Source organism: Copadichromis virginalis, linkage group LG17 (genome assembly GCF_057382275.1).
Source record: "Copadichromis virginalis isolate Kocher_CV1m ecotype Utaka linkage group LG17, C_Virginalis_male_GT1.1, whole genome shotgun sequence".
In the NCBI taxonomy this organism is placed as follows: domain Eukaryota; kingdom Metazoa; phylum Chordata; class Actinopteri; order Cichliformes; family Cichlidae; genus Copadichromis; species Copadichromis virginalis.
Window position 1 is genome coordinate 24,286,685 of NC_140634.1, and position 22,696 is coordinate 24,309,380.

The 22,696-nt window shown below is 38.6% G+C and overlaps 1 protein-coding gene across 2 annotated transcripts; it reads left to right on the forward strand.

Annotated features, from left to right (window-relative positions):
- The first annotated feature begins 4,345 nt into the window (after window positions 1–4,345).
- LOC146689479 (cryptochrome-1-like) lies at window positions 4,346–22,696 on the forward strand. 2 transcript variants are annotated; one of them, XM_085437690.1, is made up of 14 exons: window positions 4,346–5,263; window positions 12,214–12,322; window positions 12,418–12,560; window positions 12,665–12,849; window positions 13,959–14,047; window positions 14,177–14,317; window positions 16,513–16,824; window positions 17,883–18,034; window positions 18,378–18,580; window positions 19,335–19,454; window positions 19,582–19,680; window positions 20,664–20,744; window positions 20,950–21,054; window positions 21,934–22,696. In XM_085437690.1, exons 1-13 carry the CDS (start codon window positions 5,106–5,108, stop codon window positions 21,048–21,050), a joined length of 1,893 nt encoding a protein of 630 aa, XP_085293816.1. In that variant the 5' UTR covers window positions 4,346–5,105; the 3' UTR covers window positions 21,051–21,054; window positions 21,934–22,696. The 2 variants fall into 2 exon arrangements, with proteins under 2 accessions (XP_085293816.1, XP_085293817.1); XM_085437691.1 differs by lacking the exon at window positions 20,664–20,744.

Genomic DNA, 22,696 nt, shown 5'->3' on the forward strand with positions numbered 1-22,696 from the left:
CTGGAGCTGGTGAAACACAACAGTTCAGTGGAAAACACACTATTGCGGGCTGCTGTGCCAGCCAATCTGCTGTTTGTAGTGGCGTTGCTGCAGTGTCATGTCACGACAGTGCCAGGATGAGAGGAAGGTTCCCACTGAGAGAACACATGGCGCAAATGGTAAAATAGACAAATTCCGTGTTAAAATAACGCAGGGAGACGAAAATAATTTAATTCTACCGCATAAAACTCAGATCCACCAATCAAATAAGATCAATGAGTGGATTCAATGAGGATTCAAAGATTCAAAGATCAATGAGTGGATGTTAAATTAAGCATAAAGAAGACGCTGGCTGCTACCTTGCCAGCATTAAGCTGTTATTTTAAAGTGTTCATACTGTTATCTAAAATAGCAGTTTCTTTCTGTGCTCTATGAAAAATAAGCTTTTCTGTGTAATACTACTAGCTGCTTCGTTGCAGTGATGCTATATTTTATTCTTCCTGCTGTCATCTGTAGATGAATTTCACAGCTTTAAAATGTATTAAAGTTTTGTACAGTAGCTGTATAAACACACAATTCCTCATGTGAACAGGTCACTGATGTACCATGAATTCAGTTTCTTGTGCGTGTGTGTGTATGTGCTTTAATGTATGCAAAGGTATCAGCTTTTCTGCATTTCCTTTAGTCTGTTCACTGACTGATGTATTTGACCTTTCTAAAGCTTCTCTGGACATGATTAATCACTACAGGAGTTTGCTTGCTAAATTTCACCATGAAAATCCATTCATCCATCATTCTGCTGGCCAAAGAAAAGGCAGGATGCAATTGTAAAATCATAGCAACACCTATAAATAATAATAGGCATCAGTATTCACCTGTATTCACGAATAACAGTGCAATTTTGTAAAATAAAAGCGCAGCGCATTTTTTCTTTAGTTAAGTACAGGTCAGGCTAGTGTTCTTATTACGATTGCACTATTTTTTATTTTTGCTGTAACTAAATAAATCATTTTAAAGTAAGACTTTAAAAACGCTATTATTGGGTGTTTAATGAAATGTTTCTTATTCTGTTCAGCTAATAAAGATAATATTAACCCACCTTCCTGAAATTTTCTGAGAACCTGGATAAAATGTTGCATTTCTAACATTAGACTTCTGCTGTGCTTGTTTTCCACCCCTAATGTTGATTTTTAAGTATGACGTGAAGCGTCTGCAGCAGAAGTAACTTTCTTAAGGTGCACCACAATCTTTAATGTCTGATCCTTATAAATATTTCACTCTCCAGAGAACATTGCTCTGAGCTTTTTCCAGATCAGAAGTCTTTCCGTGCCTCTGTGTCAAGGTTTAGCAGCACTTGGAAGATTTTGTTGTTGAACGGTTTATTCTCCATGATACAATATTTTTGTCCAGCCATGAAAACAAAGCGTGAATGTGCTGAATTCTGATTACTTGCTGAGAGGAACAGTTGGTGGAATGATGATTCATCCATTCTGTTGGGGTTTCTCCTTGTACGTCTGAGCTGGACCAACCATCTGTCCACACTGCCTGCCACGCCAGAGGCCCTTTCAGATTTTCTTAGCATGACATCACATTGCATGCCTGAACTGACAAACCTACACTGGACTTTTTTAAGAGGGTCTAAAGAGGATGTGACTCCCACTGCTGCAAAAGTGATTGACGTGGTAAAAGTGTAAAACAAAACATGGCTGTATCTTCCTCTCATTGTTTGGCTGACACACAATAAACAATAAGATTACCACACTGCATTATGTAGGTTTTATACCAAAGCAGTGGAGTTTATTTATGTCCCGAGCCTCCACAGAGGCACGCTGGGCCCCTTAATAGTATTTATTACAGATAATGACCAATGTAGGAAGACTTTTATTGACTTAATATAGCGTTATCTAAGCAAAAAAGAAAGGTTTCTGATGCTAGTGATGAAATGGAGCCCCAATCAAGAAAATGAAAAGGATGATAATGCATTTTGCATGAAGAACGCTTCATAAAGAGTTCCTAAGCAGATGCCACCATTAGCACACCTCATCCTCCAGCAGTCTGCCACGACCTCTTGATGCAATGCAGCATATCTTGCTGACTAACTCAGGTGAGAGTGGTGGAGGTGGGCAGCTGTCAGCTGCATCTCTTACATGCACCGTGGCGCTCCGAAGCTTGTCCTCACTTATTAAGCCTTGGTTGCCTGGTAACAGAAAAATTATCATGATTTTCCCGGCATGATGATAGATTGTTAGTATTTTTTGCAAGCTGAATGAGTGGATCGTATAAACATGTTTCCTTAGTCATGAGGTCCAGTCACTTTTTTTTTTTTTAAATGGTAATTTATTCAGTAATGTGTTCTTAGATTTACCTTAGTTTGAAGTGCTTTGTGTAATTATATGTAGAGTATATTGCTGTATACTGTGTTATGTCTCTATATTAGAAAACTATTAAAAATGTCTGAGACCAGGTTTAAAAAAAGGGGGACTAAAGTGTTGCTGGCATTTTAAAAATGAGCTACAACTGTATATGGGTTTATGATAGACATATATAGTTAAACTTTTTTTTTATTCCAAGGCTTTTTAAAATATAAATATTTGTATAATTTTGTGTTTTTGACATTCCTAGCTAGACTCCATCTTATTTTGTTAACATTTATATTTTTAAATGTTAATTTTAGGTTATTTATTACAACTGAGTTGCGAATTTGATTGGGAATGGCTGTCTGTCTCTATGTTAGCCCTGCGACAGACTGGTGACCTGTCCAGGGTGAACCCCACCTCTTGCCCTATGGCAGCCGGGATAGTCTCCACCCCACTGTGATGCTGAAATAGACAAGTGGGAGAAGATGAATGGATAAATGGATGAATGGCATTACAATTGAAATCACATTGTACCTTGTTCTAATTTTAACATTGCAGTAATCGATTACTTTGTAATTTCCTCCCAGTTTGCTATTTTACACTGTTTCTGGACAACACTTGTAGCTGTAATGTTAGTTTTGATAGATAAGTGCTATAAACTTGATTTCACACACACACGCACATATATATATATATATATATATATATATATATATATATATATATATATATATATATATATATATATATATGTGTGTGTGTGTGTGTGTGTGTGTGTGTGTGTGTGTGTGTTTCATTCTTCCTTGTTTCTTTTATGTAGTAATAATAATAATTATAATGAATTTCAAGGTAAGATAATTTCTGGATTTTGATCATAAGTATAATATAAATTTGCATTTCCAAGTTCTAACTGCACTTTTTCTTATTTTCCATATCATTATGATGAATAATGATAATACATGACATCACATTTACATAGGCCTTGTCATTATCATGTGTCGATACAATTGATCATCATGAGCAAAGTAAGGGGGCCTACTGACGTGATACTATACTGCCCCTCAGTGGCCAAAAGTCGGCACTACTTCACAGGCCAAGACAGCATTTTGCATCTTGCATAATTACAAGCTGTTTTATGTAAGAGTATTGTGACGCATTTCTTTTTCGGGATAATAAAGAGTATAACATTTCCTATTCCACTACAACTGCTAATGATTACTACCGCTAATATTATTATTAACAATATTCAGATGTACACGTTTACTTTTATGAAACCTTTCAGGAAACAAGGCAATTGGAACAGCTTTCTGAAATATAGGAGGTTAAGTAGGTAAAAAGAAAATGTAGTGTAATGAACATATAAAGTGACAAATAAAAACTAGTCTTCACAAGTTCACTGTCTTTTGTTTGTAGGTTGGGCAAATTTAAGAGCAAATTCAGAAAATGAGAATTCATATCATGTTAACTACGAGCTACACTTCTTATTGCACTAGACCACACATGCACACACACTGACAAGGAAGCGAGTGCCACTCGATCATGCCGGACTTCATGTGCACATCCGGGTTCTTTTAGTATAAACAAGCCAGTGCACTCTTGCAACTGATGAGGACTCTTTTTTATTGTTAAAGCTCCACATTTTTACCCCAATAAGTCTTTAAAGTCTGTGCGTGTAACCTCTGTAACTCATATTTGTATTTATTTTATTTTTTCATTAACCTGTTATAAAACATGAAGTATACAAATAGAAACACTCGAGTATGGTTAAGATTTCCGGGTCTGCTTTACTCTTAAGATTATTATTAGCCAAACTTAATTGACCCGCTGACGTGCTATGTCCGTTCAGTCCGCCATAAGAGGTCATAATTCATCAGTAACACCAAGCGGGTAAGTTATCTGTGCATGCTGGCATGCAGAAAGCACGCTGGAAAAACGTGACCACGCCGCGAAACGCACAAAGCGATTCGGACCTATCAGAAGGCTCGGAACTACGCACGTTGGCAGTGGGCGGTGTCTCGGCTGTAGGTGCGGTGAAGAGGTTGAGCAGCTATTCGTGGACGTTGTAAAGGAAAATCTTTTGAGGTCGCAGCTCAAAATATCAGCTCAACAGTGAGGCAGACGGGTTATACGGAATCGAGAAGCGGTTATAACAGCTAAGTATTGATCTAGCTAACAGTAGGACGACGAATTTTACAATATTTCTGTTAGAAATTGTATTTTACATAACCAGCTTCCCTGGTATTCGCGGCACGGAACAGCCGGTCTTGCCACGGTGTCTTGTGGGTTTAGATTACAAGCCAGTTAAGTACTCTGTTATTGCGTTTGACTTAATTAATATCTGTAGAAAGCAGGCCCGCCCAGGAGTGTTAGCATATATTTATACGTTAATTTTTTCATCATTCAGAAAAACAAGTTATACAACGAGCCGCTCTACTTCTCCGCAGCACACCGGGTCCTAAAGCCCGCCGCGTTAGTTGTCATATTGCCGGAGCGCGCGCGTTGCCTCGAGCCCAAATGGTTCAGCAGCCAGCGGTTTCTACATTTTTCGACACTATGGAAAAAGCTCTGTTAGAGCAAGGATAATTATAAAAGTTGGACTGCGTTATTGAACCCCAAAAGGATTTCTTTTTCAAACCAATTTTTATTCAAGGTGATATTTTTTCTTCCTAAAAGAAACTGTGAGTGAGTAGTTGGGATAAAAGTCGAGTGAGCACCAAAAGACTGTTGACCTCTTTCAAAAAGGAAGAAAAGGACTCGTCCAGTTGAGTAATGGTCATTAATACGATCCACTGGTTCAGGAAGGGCTTGCGGCTCCACGACAACCCGTCGCTCAAGGAATCTCTGCTGGGAGCGGATACGGTCCGCTGCGTCTACATCCTCGACCCCTGGTTTGCGGGCTCTTCCAACGTTGGCATCAACAGGTGGAGGTGAGGGAAGCGTGAATTTAACCACGCGCTACCACACATGTAGCACAACAGGATGCATTAACAACAGCACAAGATAAAAACGGTTGCAAACGGCACATTTGTATCCATTTACATAACATATAGCATATATTGTTGTTTTGTGTATCTTTGTGACGGTTTCATGTCTCTTTCTGGCTGTTGTGTTTCCTAATGGCTGTAATAACATAGCAACAGGATATGCAGTACTTTGCAAAAGTCTTATATTTAGCTTCCAAGGAGCTAGATTATTTGTAATATTTTAAGTGGTCTTGTGAAATGTTCTCCATGCTTGCTGAAGATCTTTCAACATTTTTCTTGAGACTTTAGCTGCTTTTTCACCTATATTGAGTCCAGTCTTTGTACCTGACCAGGTCCCTAACTAAAGGGATGAACAAATGTTGTCTACAAATCACATACAACATGGCAACAAACCAGTTTTAAATTGTATTGTTTGTCATTTTGTTACTAGCAGGCTGTCACAAAAACACATAATTTGCTCTCATTTCTTTATTTGAATATTTAACAAATGCCTAAAATATAGTAAGATAACAGTTTGACAGGCATAAAAACCTATTCTTGTGCCAACAAGGTGATCCCCGAAGAGGTATTAACTGAAAATGTGTGGTATCTTGACATGGTGTGCATTGTGTCCTTAAAAAATTTGAGGAAATAGGACAAGCTCAGGACAAAAGAAGTTGTTTCAGGCCTAAAAAAAATAGTAGATAAACAGTATCTGAAAGTCACGTTCTTAAGGAACATGAAAAAAATCCAGCAAAGACATGACACATTTGATCCATCTACTCTTAACTGATGTCTTATCAGAAATGACCTCAGTCATTTGGCTGTCAAAAAGCCACTCTTAATAAGGAGAGGAAGCAGGGACAAAAGGCTGAGGTTTACCAAATTACACAAGAATTGAATTAAAAAGTAGTGGCAACAGGTCTGATGGAGTGATAAATCCAAATTTGAAATTTTTTCACACCATCATTGAAATGTACAGAGGTCAGGAGAGAGGTACAACCGTAAGTGTATACATCCATATGGAAAACATGTTTGAGATTCTCATGTGAGCTAGGCTGTGTTTCAGACAGTGGTGTTGGAGATCTTGTCAAAATTGATGGAATTATGAACCCAGAAAAATACAATCAAAATCTTTTTGGGAGAACTGTAAAAACCCCGATTACTTAAAGTAAGAGGAACAAGACTTTCTGCCAAAATCACAAAGTATGTAAGGAATAGCATGGCAAAGCATTGCCCAACTGGTTTTTATCTTGCATTTGAGGTCAAAGCTGTTACATTGTTTGAGATGTTGATTGCCAAGTTTTGTTTGTTTTTGCAAACAAAGAAAGCCTGGGTGTTTTCTAAATGAACCAAACAAAAAGAGGCCATGGAGCTGCTGCACTGTCACCTGAATTTTGACCTACATATACGAGGTATAGCAAAGTACAGCAAATTATGACATCAACTGTATATAAGGTCACTAACATATATTTGCACTCACTTACTTCATCTCATGTATTGTTCACTAAACTATAATCTTCACTAAGTTATCACTTTGAAACAAAACATCAAAACCAGGAGAAACGTCAATTATATCAGTTAGATCAGGCATAATGAATACTGACTACACACATAAATTATAACATTACGTTGTCCTTCAAAAGGTGACTAAGATCTCAGATGGGTAAACAGTATTTTCACCTCCCTGGTAAACTCTAATTATTCTTAAATGACTTTCAGCTGATGATATAATGTTAAACTGTTGTTTATAAAGTGGTTTATTGCACATCAGCAGATCTCAAAACACTTTCATATTCAGTTTCTTTGACTCATTTCAGCACAAACCACATATACTAACTGGTTTGTGTTACATGGTTGTAGCATTGTGAATTACATTCGGATCAGTAAATATTTCCTCTGTAAAGATTAGACACATGAATGTACGGATCTCAGACAGAGCTGTAAATGCTAAATTGCTTTGAGCCGTTTCCACACGTGCACTGCATCTATGAACTTTGGTAGGACGCAAGTATTTGACCTAGTTGGTTTATTCGATATTTACCCAACCAGCTCCCTAATACAGGGTCAGTGTGATGCCAGATTATGATGGTGTAAGAATTAAGCATTGGGTGTGAAGAGAGAGGGAATTCAGCCTATGCAAAGACTCTGGAGATGCATTTGTGTGTATACCTCCTATGTGATGAAGTTGTTTGTAGGTTAAATGTCTGCTGGTTGAGAAGCTGTTGTGAACAGGAAGGCTGTGACAGCAGAGTTCACCACAAAGAGGAAGAAGTGAGAAAATAAAAAACATCAAAGTTTAAAACATTGTTTTCTCACTTCACAAATGTGTAACAAAAAATGGCTGCCTCACAGAATTTTCACTGCTTTTAACACTTCACTACAGTGAAGTTCTTTGTATATTATAGCTTCTGTTCTCTCACATTACTGCCTGTTTCACATCTTGACACTCACCTCAAATATCATAAACGTGGATCTGCAAGCTACCAAGATACTCTCAATAATCTGGCGCATTTACTTCTAGCAAGTGGGGGTCATGTATCCTCCCTTCTGTATCTTCTGTCCAGGCAGCTCTATTGCCTAAACCACACTGAATATTATCAGTTGTGTGAATGCATCTTAGCACACTATTTCCTGCTGTGTTCCACATGTGGGAAAGGATCTTAAGCATCTTCATATTCTCTTGAGGTTTGCCGTTTTTAGTCTGAACTGTTCGGACTAAACTTTAGATGCTAAAAATGCACTTTAGATGGCTGTTTTATTTTTGCATATTTCTTGGCTTTTCTTAAAATGACATAAGACTATATAGTGTCTACTTTTGACCCTATAGTCCCACATTTCTAAAGATTTTATGATGAAGAATTTTATGTAACTGACATTTCATGACCTCCAGACTGTCAGCATGTGTCTCCGATTGTTTCACAACCAAGATAGTAGCAGGCTGCTTGTGTCTAGTGACACAAAGAAGTATATAAAGCTTTACAGGGTCATGTGTTGGAGATAAGTGCGTGGACCGTTGACTTTAATGGTCTGATACCCAATGGCTGACAGTTTTCTGGAAAATTCCCTAGTAAAAACAAACAGTTGGGATCCTTTTTACTTATATGTTCAGTAGAACTCAGCTTCCTGCTTCTGTATAGAAAATGCAGCATCTCACTTGGCAGTTTTTATGGTCTACAGGCAGGTGCTGGATGAATGAAAGTACCCCTGAGGTTTAAAGTACAGTAGGGGTCTCCCTTTGTGTTTTATGTTTCTGTTCCCGTCGTGAGCTTTGGTTTGCGTTGCAGTCCCATGCCGTCTCTTAAAGAGAAGGGGAGCATAAAAGTCGGGCCAGTTATGAGCATCCATGTTGTTATGCTTCTGCAGTTATGTAACAGCAGCCTGGGCTGACACAGAGCCCACGCAGTTCACTCAGCATGCCCTGATTCATTCCTTTTATTTAATTTTTTATGCACAAATCAGACATGTAAATGGTAAATGGCCTGTATTTATATAGCGCTTTACTAGTCCCTAAGGACCCCAAAGCGCTTTACATATCCAGTCATCCACCCATTCACACACACATTCACACACACACACACACTGGTGATGGCAAGCTACATTGTAGCCACAGCCACCCTGGGGCGCACTGACAGAGGCGAGGCTGCCGGACACTGGCGCCACCGGGCCCTCTGACCACCACCAGTAGGCAACGGGTGAAGTATCTTGCCCAAGGACACAACGACCGAGACTGTCCAAGCCGGGGCTCGAACCGGCAACCTTCCGATTACAAGGCGAACTCCCAACTCTTGAGCCATGATCGCCCCCAGCCTGCAGCTGCTATAACTGGCACCTGTTTCTGCACATTTTTTTTTTTATCATTTGAATTGCCTGCTAAAGAGCGAGCACTCCCTTTTCTTGAGATGTAGGCGGTGATCCTCAGTGATTAAGGTAGGCCAATGCCAGATGACATAATCATTATAACTTTCCCTCCTTTCCACCAGCGACAGGCATAGCATAAGTAGGTCAGTGTGTTAGGAAGAAAAAAAACCTATCCATTTCTCTCTTCCTTTTGACCTACTTCTGCACGCCTGCTTCTGCAAAAGACCCAACTCTGGTGTGGCACACTGCTTTGAACACTAATCCCAACAAAGCTGCATCCATCTGATATCCATTTTCAGATCTGTTTAAGCTAGTTGAAATTCTCATGCTGGGTGGCCCATGATTATGAAGGTTCATTTGGTTGAAATCCTTGTGGAGTTGTTTGAAAAATAGGACAGATGTAGGAGTGAAAATAATGAAAAACAGGTATGAATGGATTTCGTTTAACACCGAATCCAGCACAGCTCTGTCTCTGTTTGAATACCATAGATGAACATAGCTTAAGGACTCTGAGTAGTCTGAGTCTAGCTTTGCAGAATCAAACTGTCTTCACAGGTCAGGAGAGCAAAGCAGCTGGCATAGGAAATGACCTTGGACTGGCAGGAATAATCTGGTTCAAGATGTAGGAAGTCTGTTAGCTGTGCTGTAGCTCACACTCAACAAAGACACCACTATTGTAGCTAGTCTTAAACAACAATTCACTCTTATCATTAATGAAGTTTCAGTTGCTTTGTGTCACACTGATATGATATTATCATTTCTCAAAGCACTGTTAAAGCTTGAATAAAAACTTGCGAAAGCGATGTATTTCCTGTGTCAAATTGTTATCAACATATAATGACATTATCCACGATTTGTCTCGGCAGAGTTTCTGACCTTGCCAGAGTGAATCATTTGCTTGGTGCTACGAGGAGTGCGGTGTACAGAGAGGCCTTAATCTAAAAAAAAAAGAAAAAAGTTAATGTTCCCATGAATACATGAAATTGCCGATCTCCTGGCTCTAGGCTTACTTTCCTGTTTCAGCCAGTACCCACAAAGTTGACCCCCCATGTCATATATAATACATAAAGAATAAAAAAAAAATACGTTTAGGAAAACAAATTTTGGAGTTTCAGAAGAACTGTAATACACAGACAAATGAATAGATTTAACAATTAATAAATACCATCCATCCATTTATTTCTGGCCGCCTATCCAGTAGTCTTAGCGGAGATACCCAGAGTTCCCTGTAAGTTAATACCTGTATTTCTGTTTACTGTTAGTTTGGGGACATTTGTTTACATATTTTTCGGCTTTGATCCTATGTTGCGGTTATGCAGTTAAAATGTCTTCCTTATTTACCATAAAACCTTAAAACCCACACCCCTTTTGTTCTTTACATGACAATAGATTAGGTCAGGTGCCTGGCTGAATAATATTTGCAAAGTATTTAAGCTTTAATAATAATGAAAACTACATAAAGTTCACTAGAAGCCCTTACCTGGCTGTCTTATCAGTAAAAGACATAATTAGACCGGAATGATACAGGAAGCATCCACCTACAAATTTTGTTACCTATAGCAACAGAACGGGAAGCACCACATTACTGCCGCTTTGTGTTTACATGTGTGTGTACCTGTGGGTGTGTGTTCTGATGCTTACAGTTGGTATTTTTTTATTTTGGAGAACATATAAAAACAGAAGCAAATTATACTATAGTTCAGTTATTGCACTGTTGTTAAACCAATAAAATGTTAATGCTGGTTCATACTTCCACCAGTTAGGTCAGCACATTGTATTTAAATGATGGCTGACGTTGCATACAGAGATGATTAAACTCATGGATGAGGGTTGGTCAACTCATGCACCGTCTGCATGATTCAGCCTTGAGTGTGTGTTCAGCCTTGGCTTTTTTTTTTTTTTTTAATTAAGGGACACTTGATATGAAGAGATATTGTGCTTTAGCTAAACAGTCCTGTTTTACCCCACAGTTTGTCCCACACTGGTGTACATTTGCTAATCTTACATGTCTTGTTTTTGTTACTTAAAGAAATAACATTTTACATTTTATCAACGTGGGCTATGTAGAGCAAGGACAGTAAATTTGAACTTGGAAAAACAAGAACGTAATAATAATCTGCTATGACAATAGTGGAATAAGTCTTGTCAAACTTTGTTCATGCAAAGTGGAGGTGAAATTATGTGGGGGACCAAAAACTGCCAAAATCAAAAATTAGTAAAGAAATGCCTTAATAGGAAAAAAAAAAAACTGATATGCCATTAAATTGATATAAATAATATTCTGAAATAATAGGATTCTAGATATATATTGGCATTAATCTATTTGTACAAATATGTAATTTCCCCATTATAACTATTTATTAGTTTTATTCCTTCTGAGAGACAAAGGTCCAAACATAATTTAATTAAGGAATAGCTCAATAAATGATTGAATAAACGCATTTAAAACTGAATAACTGATATAAAAAAAAAAATCTAGTTTAAAAGTCAGATGAAAAATGTCAGTTATAGCATATATTTATGTATTTTTGGTGTTGAAGGGATATTTTTAGAGTTTGCATGACAGGATATGTACATGCAACAAGCAAATACATCACACATCAACTTCAGTTAATTTAAACATTTTTTTATATGTAGGCAGATAAGAAAAGATAAGTTTTTCCTTAGTGTGCAAATCAGATTAAAGTTGAGTAGAGCTTAAAGGTCTTTTATTACATAGGATATATCTTCAATAAAGTGCAATAAAAATAGATAATTTCATGTAATTTGGTCATTGACTTCAAATCTTCAGTATATAAGATGTTTGGTATGTCTTAGTCAATTGGTAATTTAGAAAAAAAGATTTTGAAGGAGTGGTCTCATTTAATTCAGCTGTATAAAAATGTCAAAGAGCAAAGTGAATGGAAACTTCTACTCTTTTAAGGGCATTTTACCTTTTGCCTGTATAAGCTAAAATCAATAGTTGTACTCCCTAATCAAACTCCTTCATCATGCAGTGACTGATATTGTAGCATCTTTATGAACATTGACACAGATTTCCTTGTCATCTGCAGGTTCTTATTGCAGAGTCTTGAGGACTTGGACTCCAGCCTCCGTAAGCTCAACTCTCGTCTGTTTGTGATCCGAGGCCAACCCACTGATGTCTTTCCCAGACTTTTCAAGGTGAAACTTGAATCTGATTTAAGCTGCACAACCAACAGTGCCTCAAACATTTTGTGTGAATCCTAAACATTCTACGATTTACTCCTTTTTTCCAGGAGTGGAAAATTACTCGTCTGTCATATGAATACGACTCTGAGCCCTTTGGGAAAGAGCGAGATGCAGCTATTAAGAAGCTGGCCTCTGAGGCTGGAGTTGAGGTGACAGTTCGCACCTCCCACACACTCTATGAACTGGACAAGTAAGTTATTATCACACCTTACCACAACAAACAGTGCTGTCATATTGTTCTTTGTCCTGAGCAAGTTTTTTTTATGAATCTGTTTCTGATCTTTGCATCTGCAGGATCATAGAGTTAAATGGGGGTCAGTCTCCCCTCACCTACAAGCGGTTCCAGACTCTCATCAGTCGTATGGACCCTGTGGAGGTGCCTGTGGAGTCCATCACTGCTGAGATAATGGGGAAATGCACTACCCCTCTGTCTGAAGATCATGATGAGAAGTTTGGGGTCCCCTCCCTGGAGGAACTCGGTAAGGTCTAAATTATGTAATGAAATGTAATTGTAATAAGTAATTTTCATTTGTGGAAAAAAGCAGCACTACTAGTAGCCGTCTAAAGCTGAGTTTCCACCAGAGATTGTTAGACCCAGCAGCTGTTACTGTATTTACATACAGTCTGTGCAGCAAACATAAACTGCATGTAAATGATGGACGTAATTGCAGGTGTGTCTTAAATTGGATCAGATTCACTCTTACTCACCACCAAGATGGACGCATGCATTAGGGACAATTCCAAGTTGGAGGCTTTATACCAGACCTCACTAATTAATAATTCATATAGTAACATGTCCATCTTTTATATACAGATTATGATGCCAAGGGTAGAATAGGAGTCCTGTGTCAGACTTTACACATAGCTGCTGATTTGAGGAAAGAGTTGTCAGATATTAATCTAACTGTAGTAAGAAAATATGACTGAGCAGATGTTATCTGCTCAAATCAACATTAGTAGTGAGTTATTAGATTTACCTGGGTTTTCTGTAGCTTTTTAAACTTATTTCTAGTAGTGAATAACTTTTTCATTCTGTTTTTATGTCTAAAATTAGTTAGGGGTAATATCTTCCTTAGCAGTTCATGTTTAAAAATGTCTTAAAAACACAAAAATATATTTTCTCAGCAGTTATAAAGAAAACTAGTGAAACTTCTGGGGCTTGAGCATAATCTGCATTTAAACACATAACATGGACATGGACATGCCCTATTTTTGGCCTTCATATATGGATTCATATATTACTTGTTGTATTTCTTCATAAAAAAACACAGGACACTGTCCTGTTGCATTACTGATTACTCTTGCCTTTTTTGTTGTTTCTTTTATATTTTTTTTGTTCATTTATCTATAAAAATTTAATAAACAGAATTATAAAAAAAATAAAACAAAAAATGATCAAGGACAGGAATAAAAAGCCCTCTTTAAATAAATCTACCTACACATGTAGTTAACCCTCTTGTTGTGTTGGTTTGCCCTCTTCTGGTCATAATGAAGATTACTAAAATGGTATAAACTGCACATATTCTTTTCAGGGAATTAAAAATATATGAAAAATGATAATATGTGAGTTTTAATTTGACCCCTGCAGGTTTTGATACTGAAGGCCTGTCCTCAGCTGTGTGGCCAGGAGGAGAGACTGAAGCTCTCACACGACTTGAGAGGCACTTGGAGAGGAAGGTCAGGCAAATCGAGCAGAGAATTTTTGTTAAATCATTTTTTATTTTAGTACAATCCCACTGCTCTGTCATTTAAAATGAGTTTCGCTGTGATACAAGTCTCAGGTTTTCATGTGATTGTTCCTATCAGGCATGGGTGGCAAACTTTGAACGTCCTAGAATGAACGCCAACTCACTGCTTGCCAGCCCCACAGGCCTCAGCCCCTACCTGCGCTTTGGCTGCCTCTCCTGCCGTCTCTTCTACTTTAAGCTTACTGACCTCTACAGGAAGGTAAGTGTGTAGGAATATACTTAATTAATTACACTTAAAAAATTGGGTTTCTAATTATCTTTGAAGTCTTTAAATAAGGATATGAAGGATATGTTCCACAAGAACCCAACCTGATGTGTAAATCAGATTCAAAACTGTGAACAAAGTCATCCTCTTGACAACCAGAATTACAGTTGTCATATGACAATGGTCGTCCTGGTCAGAATTTACATCATGTTGCAGGATTAAAAGCAGACTGGGTGAGAAACCTTCAGGTAGGGCAGATGCAATCAACCATGAATGTCTTTTATTTCCTCTAGATCAGGGGTCACCATTTCATTTTCCCAAGGGGCCACATGAGAAACTACAATTGTAGTGGAGGGTTACACCAACAAACTGCACTTGGTTCTGCTCAATATTAATTTGATCTCTTTATAAGCTTATTAGTGCAGCCCCTCCCACAAAAGTCCCATTTTCTCATGTGTCCCATTGTGAAAATTATTTGCCATCAATCCTGTTGACAAAGCGCTCTATTTACATATTCTTGGCCCAGCTCAGCTAAACTGTTAGCAACTTTTGACTTTTAGGGTGGATTAAAGCACACCGCTGTGCTTTATGGAAAAGGTGATAAGGATTTGTAACACAAGAAAAACAATCGATAGTCATAATATCTTAACCATCTTGTTTGATCTTTCTGAAAATGGATGGCCTGAATTAAAATGAAAATGAAAATGTGATTAATCTCCCAACCTTGTTAGGAGAGTAAAACATTGTTTGAACTGAAGTGTGAACAGAAGACGCTGTAATTAAGGTAATTTTTCTTTCACGCTCAGGGGGAGAAGGTTTCCAGCATATCTTCTCCTTGTATTAATAGGAACTTTTTTTTACTGATAAAATGATTAATATATTGAAATAATTTTCTCATAAAACAGCTGTTGAAAAAGAAAATTAACCAGGTCATCATACATCTTGGTGAATGTAGTAATTAAAACCAGTATGCATATCAGAGTCAAGTGCAGATTTTTGATGCTGTGGTGAATTATCCATCTGTCAATCAATCCATTGTCTGCAGTTTATCAGGGTTTGGGTGACAGGGACAGCAGTCTGAAGCAGAGCAATCAGACTTCCCTCACCGTGCCCACCTCCTCCAGCTCATTGGGGGGAGACACAGAGTTGTACTTGGCTAGCTGCGAGATATAATCTCTCCAGTGAGTCCTGGGACTGCCCTGGAAACAATAGCGCTACTCCAAGTCCCCATTCTTGGTGTAATATTTAAGTGTAAACTATTACTGTATTTATTTATTTATTTATTTTCGATTAAATATAAGAAAAAAGATGAAGGATTTTTGTCCCTTTTTACATGTTTCATTTTTAGACACTTTACCTCACAGGGAGGAATCGAAAACACTGACTCAGATCTGAGTGCAAGAGACAGGGATTTACTATATGGTTGCAGTGGGGCTGACTGAAGGCCGTGGCTGGTATTAGCAGGCTGCGATTTGGCTGATTGTTGAGTAAGTTAAGTGGTGCTGCACTGAGCTGGAATCTTTTTAGGCATGCTGGTGAGTTTGGTATGCGTATCACCAGGCTGAGAGCATCATTGGTGGAAAGCTTTTGGGGGTACAGTCTGATGGCAGAACAGGAGATGACCGAGTGACAAGGCCAGACACCCACACACACACCAATTGTCTACAAAATGGGGCCCATAACAGATATGAGTAATGGAAAAAACCCAACACAAGGAGTGAGTCATGGAAGGTACACCCAGTACTGTGACATCAGATATATTTGCAGGGGTGATTTAATGCTCTGGCTGTTTATTTTGCCATGTAATGATTCACAGTTTATTCTGTAATGAGGTGAATTAACCAGTACTGCCTCCCTCTTGAATTTTTTCGTTGTATGTTTGGACTCAAGTGCTTATATGTAAATGAGCTAAAGTAATATAGTGGTTTAGTCTTTATCTTTTATCACATTACCTACTACTACCACTACTACTACTACTACTACTACTTCTACTACTAGTACTACTTACTGCATTTCGTTGCCCTGTACCTGTGCATGTGCAATGACAATAAAGTTGTCATTGCACATTATAATAATAATAATTTTCCTTTAAAAAAAACAAAAAAAAACCCTCCTGCGTAATATACAGCTGGTGTAGTCAAATCTCTGACTGCCTCAGACAGTAACGTGTCTTTCTCCTACTTGACAAGGTGAAGAAGAACAGCTCCCCTCCTCTCTCGCTCTACGGTCAGCTGCTTTGGCGTGAGTTCTTTTACACAGCGGCCACCAACAACCCCTGCTTCGACAAGATGGAGAGTAACCCCATCTGCGTTCAGATACCCTGGGACCGCAACCCCGAAGCGCTGGCCAAGTGGGCAGAAGGCCGCACCGGCTTCCCCTGGATTGATGCCATCATGACCCAGCTGAGGCAGGAAGGCTGGATCCACCACCTGGCTAGGCATGCTGTGGCCTGTTTCCTGACAAGAGGAGACCTGTGGATTAGCTGGGAGGAGGGAATGAAGGTAGACAGTGTCCTACTATTGTTCTGATGGGAGTAATGCTAGTATCTGGTTTCTATTTAATTCATACCAAACACCACTTGGGGAGTTTAAAAATAGAATATAAGTTTACTTGCTTGCATCCAAAATTAGTTTTTTGCTTTTAGAAGCTACTGTTTATAGTGAGTAATGGACTACTTAATACATTTATGCGTTTTTTTTTTTTTTCTTCATTTAACAAACGAAAGCCCTGAAAAGCCCAAATGGTTCTTCACTGAGGAGCTGAAAACAGACTGTATGTACAAGGAGGCTATAGCTTCCTCGTCTAATAATCTAAAATTATGCACAAACGTCTGAGACTTGTATTCTTCTTCTGGTTGCAAATACAAGACTGAACCCTACCCTATGGGGGTATTTTTGAAAGTGATACCATCTACTGATTATCTCAGATGAGTTTGAATATTGGTGCCCTAGACCTGTAGGTCAAGGTCAGAGGTCAAGTTTTCTAAAAATGTGTGTACACAAAAAGATATCAACTAGAAATTTATACCATAAGTGCCAATATTGTTGTGTTAGTAAAAAATACTGGCACCTATTTAATAGTATTTTATTTTATTTACATAATGAGTGCCGCTCCTTTCAAGACACAGTGGCATTTTTAAATTAATAGCCATTATTATTATTCCCAGTAAATATTAAATATTCTAAGCACCTTGTGGCAATAAATAGCTGATCAGCATAATCAGCTGCTTCTTTAGTAAGTCACTAATCCTCAGCATTAACTGTAATGGAACTGTAATGAACTGCAGCCCGTTAGTCTCTGCTCTGCTCTAGCAGCACAGCAACCAGAAAACAGAGCAGGAGACAGATTATCGTCTCCAGCTGCAGTCCAAATGCGGCATGAAATCCTCTCTGTCGGAGCAGCTAATTGACATCAGGGAACTGTATATATTTAATCAGAAATTTACCCACAGTCATTTTTTTGTCATACTCAAACACTTGACTCATTTGTTGTTAACCATCTCAGCAGGACCAAATATTGCTTCCCAGTCGATCTGAGATGTTTTTGATTGTGTGTTCAGGTGTTTGAGGAGCTGCTGCTGGATGCAGACTGGAGTGTGAATGCAGGCAGCTGGATGTGGCTCTCCTGCAGCTCTTTCTTCCAGCAGTTCTTCCACTGCTACTGCCCTGTGGGTTTCGGCCGCCGCACAGACCCCAACGGAGATTACATACGGTAGGGTTGCATCTGTCAAAACATCTGTACTTGAAAATTTTTGCAAGAGCAGTAAAAATTTACAATGCAGGAGTAAATCTAAGGCTTTTATCATGTAAAATTAAATCCATAAAAAAACATTTTAGTGAAAATTCTTGTGACACACATTATCTCACTTAGTAAACAGACACAACCAAGCAATAAAATGTGTGCCTACTCAAAAATAAGGTATCAGAGGAGTCTGTGTTTGAGAGATTTCCATCTAACATTTGGGTGGTTAATTCCACCATAGCAGTTGACGCTTTTCCTGGAAATTAATTATCCCACTCACATGGCAACTAAACCTCTTCATCTCTCCGCTCAGCCGCTACCTGCCCATTCTGAGGGGATTTCCAGCCAAGTATATTTATGATCCCTGGAACGCTCCAGAGGTTGTGCAGAAGGCAGCCAAATGTATTATTGGAGTACATTATCCAAAGCCTATGGTGCACCATGCAGAGGCCAGCCGTCTCAACATCGAGCGAATGAAACAGATCTACCAGCAGCTCTCCTGTTACAGAGGCCTCGGTAAGGATGCAGATACAGCATTATTAAAATTTAAATGAAGAAAGATCAACTGATGGATCACAAGCAGTGATTTGCAGTTAGATTTTTTCAGAACAAGTCTTTCCTTGTTTTTAATATTTTTCAACACAACTGAAACTGCTACTTTGGTGTCATTTGCAATCCTTTGGTCCATGTCACACACTCTGCTCCATCAGCTTTCCAATAACAGACTGAACCCCACAAATATCTCTGAAGTGGAGGTATTAGGCTTTTCCTTGCTTTCTGTCATGTATACACTTCTACAGTGATGGATGCTCATATTAAAAGCTCAACGAGGCTGGGATGTGTAAATAATCCCAGTAATGCCACATCTTGACATCTCTATGGTGTCACTGAGAGTGGATATCTTTCATAAGTCCCACCCACTTCTGTTCAAAGCTTTTAATTTGGATGGGCAGCACCAAAGCGCAATAAGAACTATTAGACATTGTTAATCATACAAAGCTGCTCTCCTAGACCTAAGATTAAAATTATAAAGCTGGAAATGAAAATACCTGATTCACTTAAAAATAAATAAATAAATGCCTTATTTTGGACTGTAGTCAGTGATTTTAAAATGTCTCAAAAGTAGTAATGAAAAAAAACTCAAAGTCAGCATAAATATCTACAAATGAGGTATTTAAACCATATACATTTTCAGTGTTTTAATTTGGTATTTTTAATATTATTGTTTGTGTATGTTTTGGACTAACTCTGTAACTCTCTGTGTCTTCAGGTCTTTTGGCTACAGTTCCATCTGGCTCTAATGGCAACGGAAATGGAAATGGAAACGCTGAGGCATCCTCAGATTCGATGCGATTCTCTGAGACTTCACGTGATGCTGCAGCTCCATCTAGTAAGTGGCACAGAGACCCACTCCTCCTCTGACACTTCAAACTTGTGGATGTTTCATGACTTCCTGTGTAGCCTCTGGCAGTGAACTCTTTGAAGAAGACCTGTTTGTTCTTTTATTTATTTCTCAGCCTATCAGATGCCAGTTCACTCCCAGGGAGACTGGCAAAGTGGTGTCATGATGTACGTGCAGGGGGATCCGCAAACCAGCGTCGGCATGCACCAACATGGTGGGGACTAACTACCCGTGCACCTTCACTTGATTATCCACTTGATGCTTATCATTTTCCTGTGTGTGCCGCTTTTACTGGTGCTATAACTGGACTGTATCACTGATTATCTCAGTTTCCAGTTTTTTTTTTTATTGTAGACTCTACATTTTTATGAGTCTAAACAACAAGACAGTTAGTTTTAGTTGCAGCTGACCATCACCCATCTGTCATTCTAAGAAAAATAATCTGCTCACCCTGCAGGATATTTTCCTTCAATAACAGGCGTGCTGATTAGCTGGGAAGCTTTGGCTCTTTGCTACCCAGAGAAAAGCCATTGAACATGACTGTGCTAAATTTCACACACCATTAAGAAGAGAGCAGTGGTCCCTTTAAGTCTAAATTTAGTAGAAAAGTAAAAGGACTTCCTCCTGACACAACCAGCTGATTTAAACTCCAAACTTTGTTGTTATGAGGTGGCGATGCTTATCACTGCCCCTACACCTTCATAACACGTGGAAGTACATTTGTTTGTGTTGATTTGTTGTCAGGTCTACATGGAGTGGATGGACATGCAGTGAGTGTTGTTAGGTTAACTGGTGATTGTAAATTGCCCTTAGGTTTGAATGTGAGTTGCTGGGATAGAGTCAGTCTATTAGTGGAAGACAATGGATGGATATTTGAACATATAGCAGGTGTTTGCACAATGGTTTTATAGTGTAGTGGTTTGATCTCAGGAGGAGACACAAGTGCCTCTGGGGCATCCAGCATTAAAGAATGCAGCATATCCACCGTGGTGACCCCTGGTAAATAAAGTAAATAAGGGAGCACCTGAAAGCAGCTTTTTTAAAAAAAAAAAAAAAGGATTCCAGTTGATTGGACAATATGAAACCGGTCCCCAAGTGGAACGAGTTTTGCGTACTTTATGTGCTTCATGCATTAACTGCATCCTTTCATGCATCTTCTTCAGTGTTTCGCTGCTAATCCTTGAATCTTAATTGAAGTTCCAGGTTACGCTGCCAGTACCAGTATGATGTGTTACACTCAAGGCACGCAGCAGAATCCTGGTCCTGTAATTCAAAAAGGTGCGAGTGAAACATTTCACTGATTGATGATGATTTCTTTTATTAATCTTTCTTAACTGGTTGAAAAACTTGAGTCCCAGTCCTGTGTTTGACCATCACTGCACGCCACCCCTAAAAGAGTGTTTTCATTTTAAGCCATGTTTTTGTATTTAGTCGAAATTTATAGTTTCATGGTTTATTGAAATGTGCTCTTATGTTTTTTTAGGGCCTGAACACCACCCCACCACTCAGACCAGTGGCAAACGACACAGTGAGGACTCTGGGAATAGCAAAAGTTCCAAAGTCCAGAGACAGAGCATCCACTAAAGAGGTCAGTTGCAGTCTCACACATTATTATTATTATATAAAACACATACAAGATGTACTTTAGTGAGCAGCATTCAGAGAGGTGGGTCAGAAATAGGAATTTTATTCCTTGTTTTTAATAATACGGTGAAACGTACTGACTGTCAGTCCTTGTTTTCACTGCTTCTGCCAGTAGAAACCATCTGAACAAGGCAGGCATGAGCCAAACCTTTTCAGTGTTTTTATCAGCCGTTCCTGCCTTTATAATCCACAATATCCACACAATGAGATACACAAATTTTAAGTCAGTAATTAATAGCAGTTTACTAACCACTGTTAAGAGGAACTCTGAAGTGATGTAATTGCCAGCCAGAGGTTTAAATGCAGCACCACCTCATGTTGCTTTCATTTCCTTGTAGTCATGTTTCAGCCTCTTTATTTTATGTTTTGCTTTGCTGTGGATTTAACTGAAACAGCTGCTACCATTGTGATTGTGAGTTCAGATGAGAGGAAGATAGTTGAGTGTTTGTTGACATGGCTGATTTTTTTTTTTTTTATCAGTGTTTATGTTCTTTAAATGCCGGATTCCCAGTGTTCCGTTCATTCGTCGATCAAACAGCAGACACACATCTGGACCAGTAACAGTACACCTACTTCACTCAGAGTTCCTGTAATGCAGTAAATATTTGTATGGTCTCAAAGCACCTAATTTCAGCAGATTACCCTCACTCACCTCAGGTCATGTGACAGGAAAAGTTGTAGGTCAGATTCTCAATGTTTTGTTTTCCTTAACATGTAATGTTGGAATGTTTTTCAGTGCGCTGAAAAAGTCAGCACTGAAGGAGTTAAATGTATTTTCAGAAATGTCTGAACATGCCACTTATTGTTCTTTCTTCTGTTGCAGGTGTTTCAATCATATCGAGAACACAGCCAAAACTAAATGGACGCTAAAATAGACTCAAATATTTCTTACAGCACTACAATGCACGAACACACCTTCAGGACGGGCATCCCCACCTGTCACAAAACATGTTTCTCAACTTAATCGGACTGAATATTATTACAGTGTGGGCCAGCCAGTGATGTTACACTGTGCTCCTGTTTGGGTTAATAATGCCGAGACTAAAGTCTTTGTGTATATAATGAATTTGCTAAAAGCAGCTCACATACAACGTGTACATATTTGGATATTGTATGTGTGTTTTCTCTCTTTGTGTAGCCATAGACCTGTTGATATATTTTTGATATGAGAATTCATTGTGGATTGATCGTTCTTTTGGGGAAATTTTCAATAAAAAGAAATGCATTTTTAGACCTTCCATTAAAAACATAAATGGTCAGAAATGTCTGCTAATGCACCCGAGTTTTTAAAGTTTTTCCACATTGAGCCCATCGAGTGTAAATGTCAGCAAAAATCCTTTCTGTGTTTCAGTACTAGTGGACTCGTTTTATTCCTTCAAACTTCTATATGACACAAACCATCATGTTATTGCCCTCGTCTGTGTTTATTGAGAAAAGGTGAGAGGACTACAGAGCCTGCATATTCCTGGTGTGCCACCCCACCACCCATATACTCTCTAATAAATGTACCACTGGAGAGAAATGCTTCACTTGCTTCTTGTTCCTTCTCAATGTGCTTGTTTAATTAAAACAGCTTCAAATATACA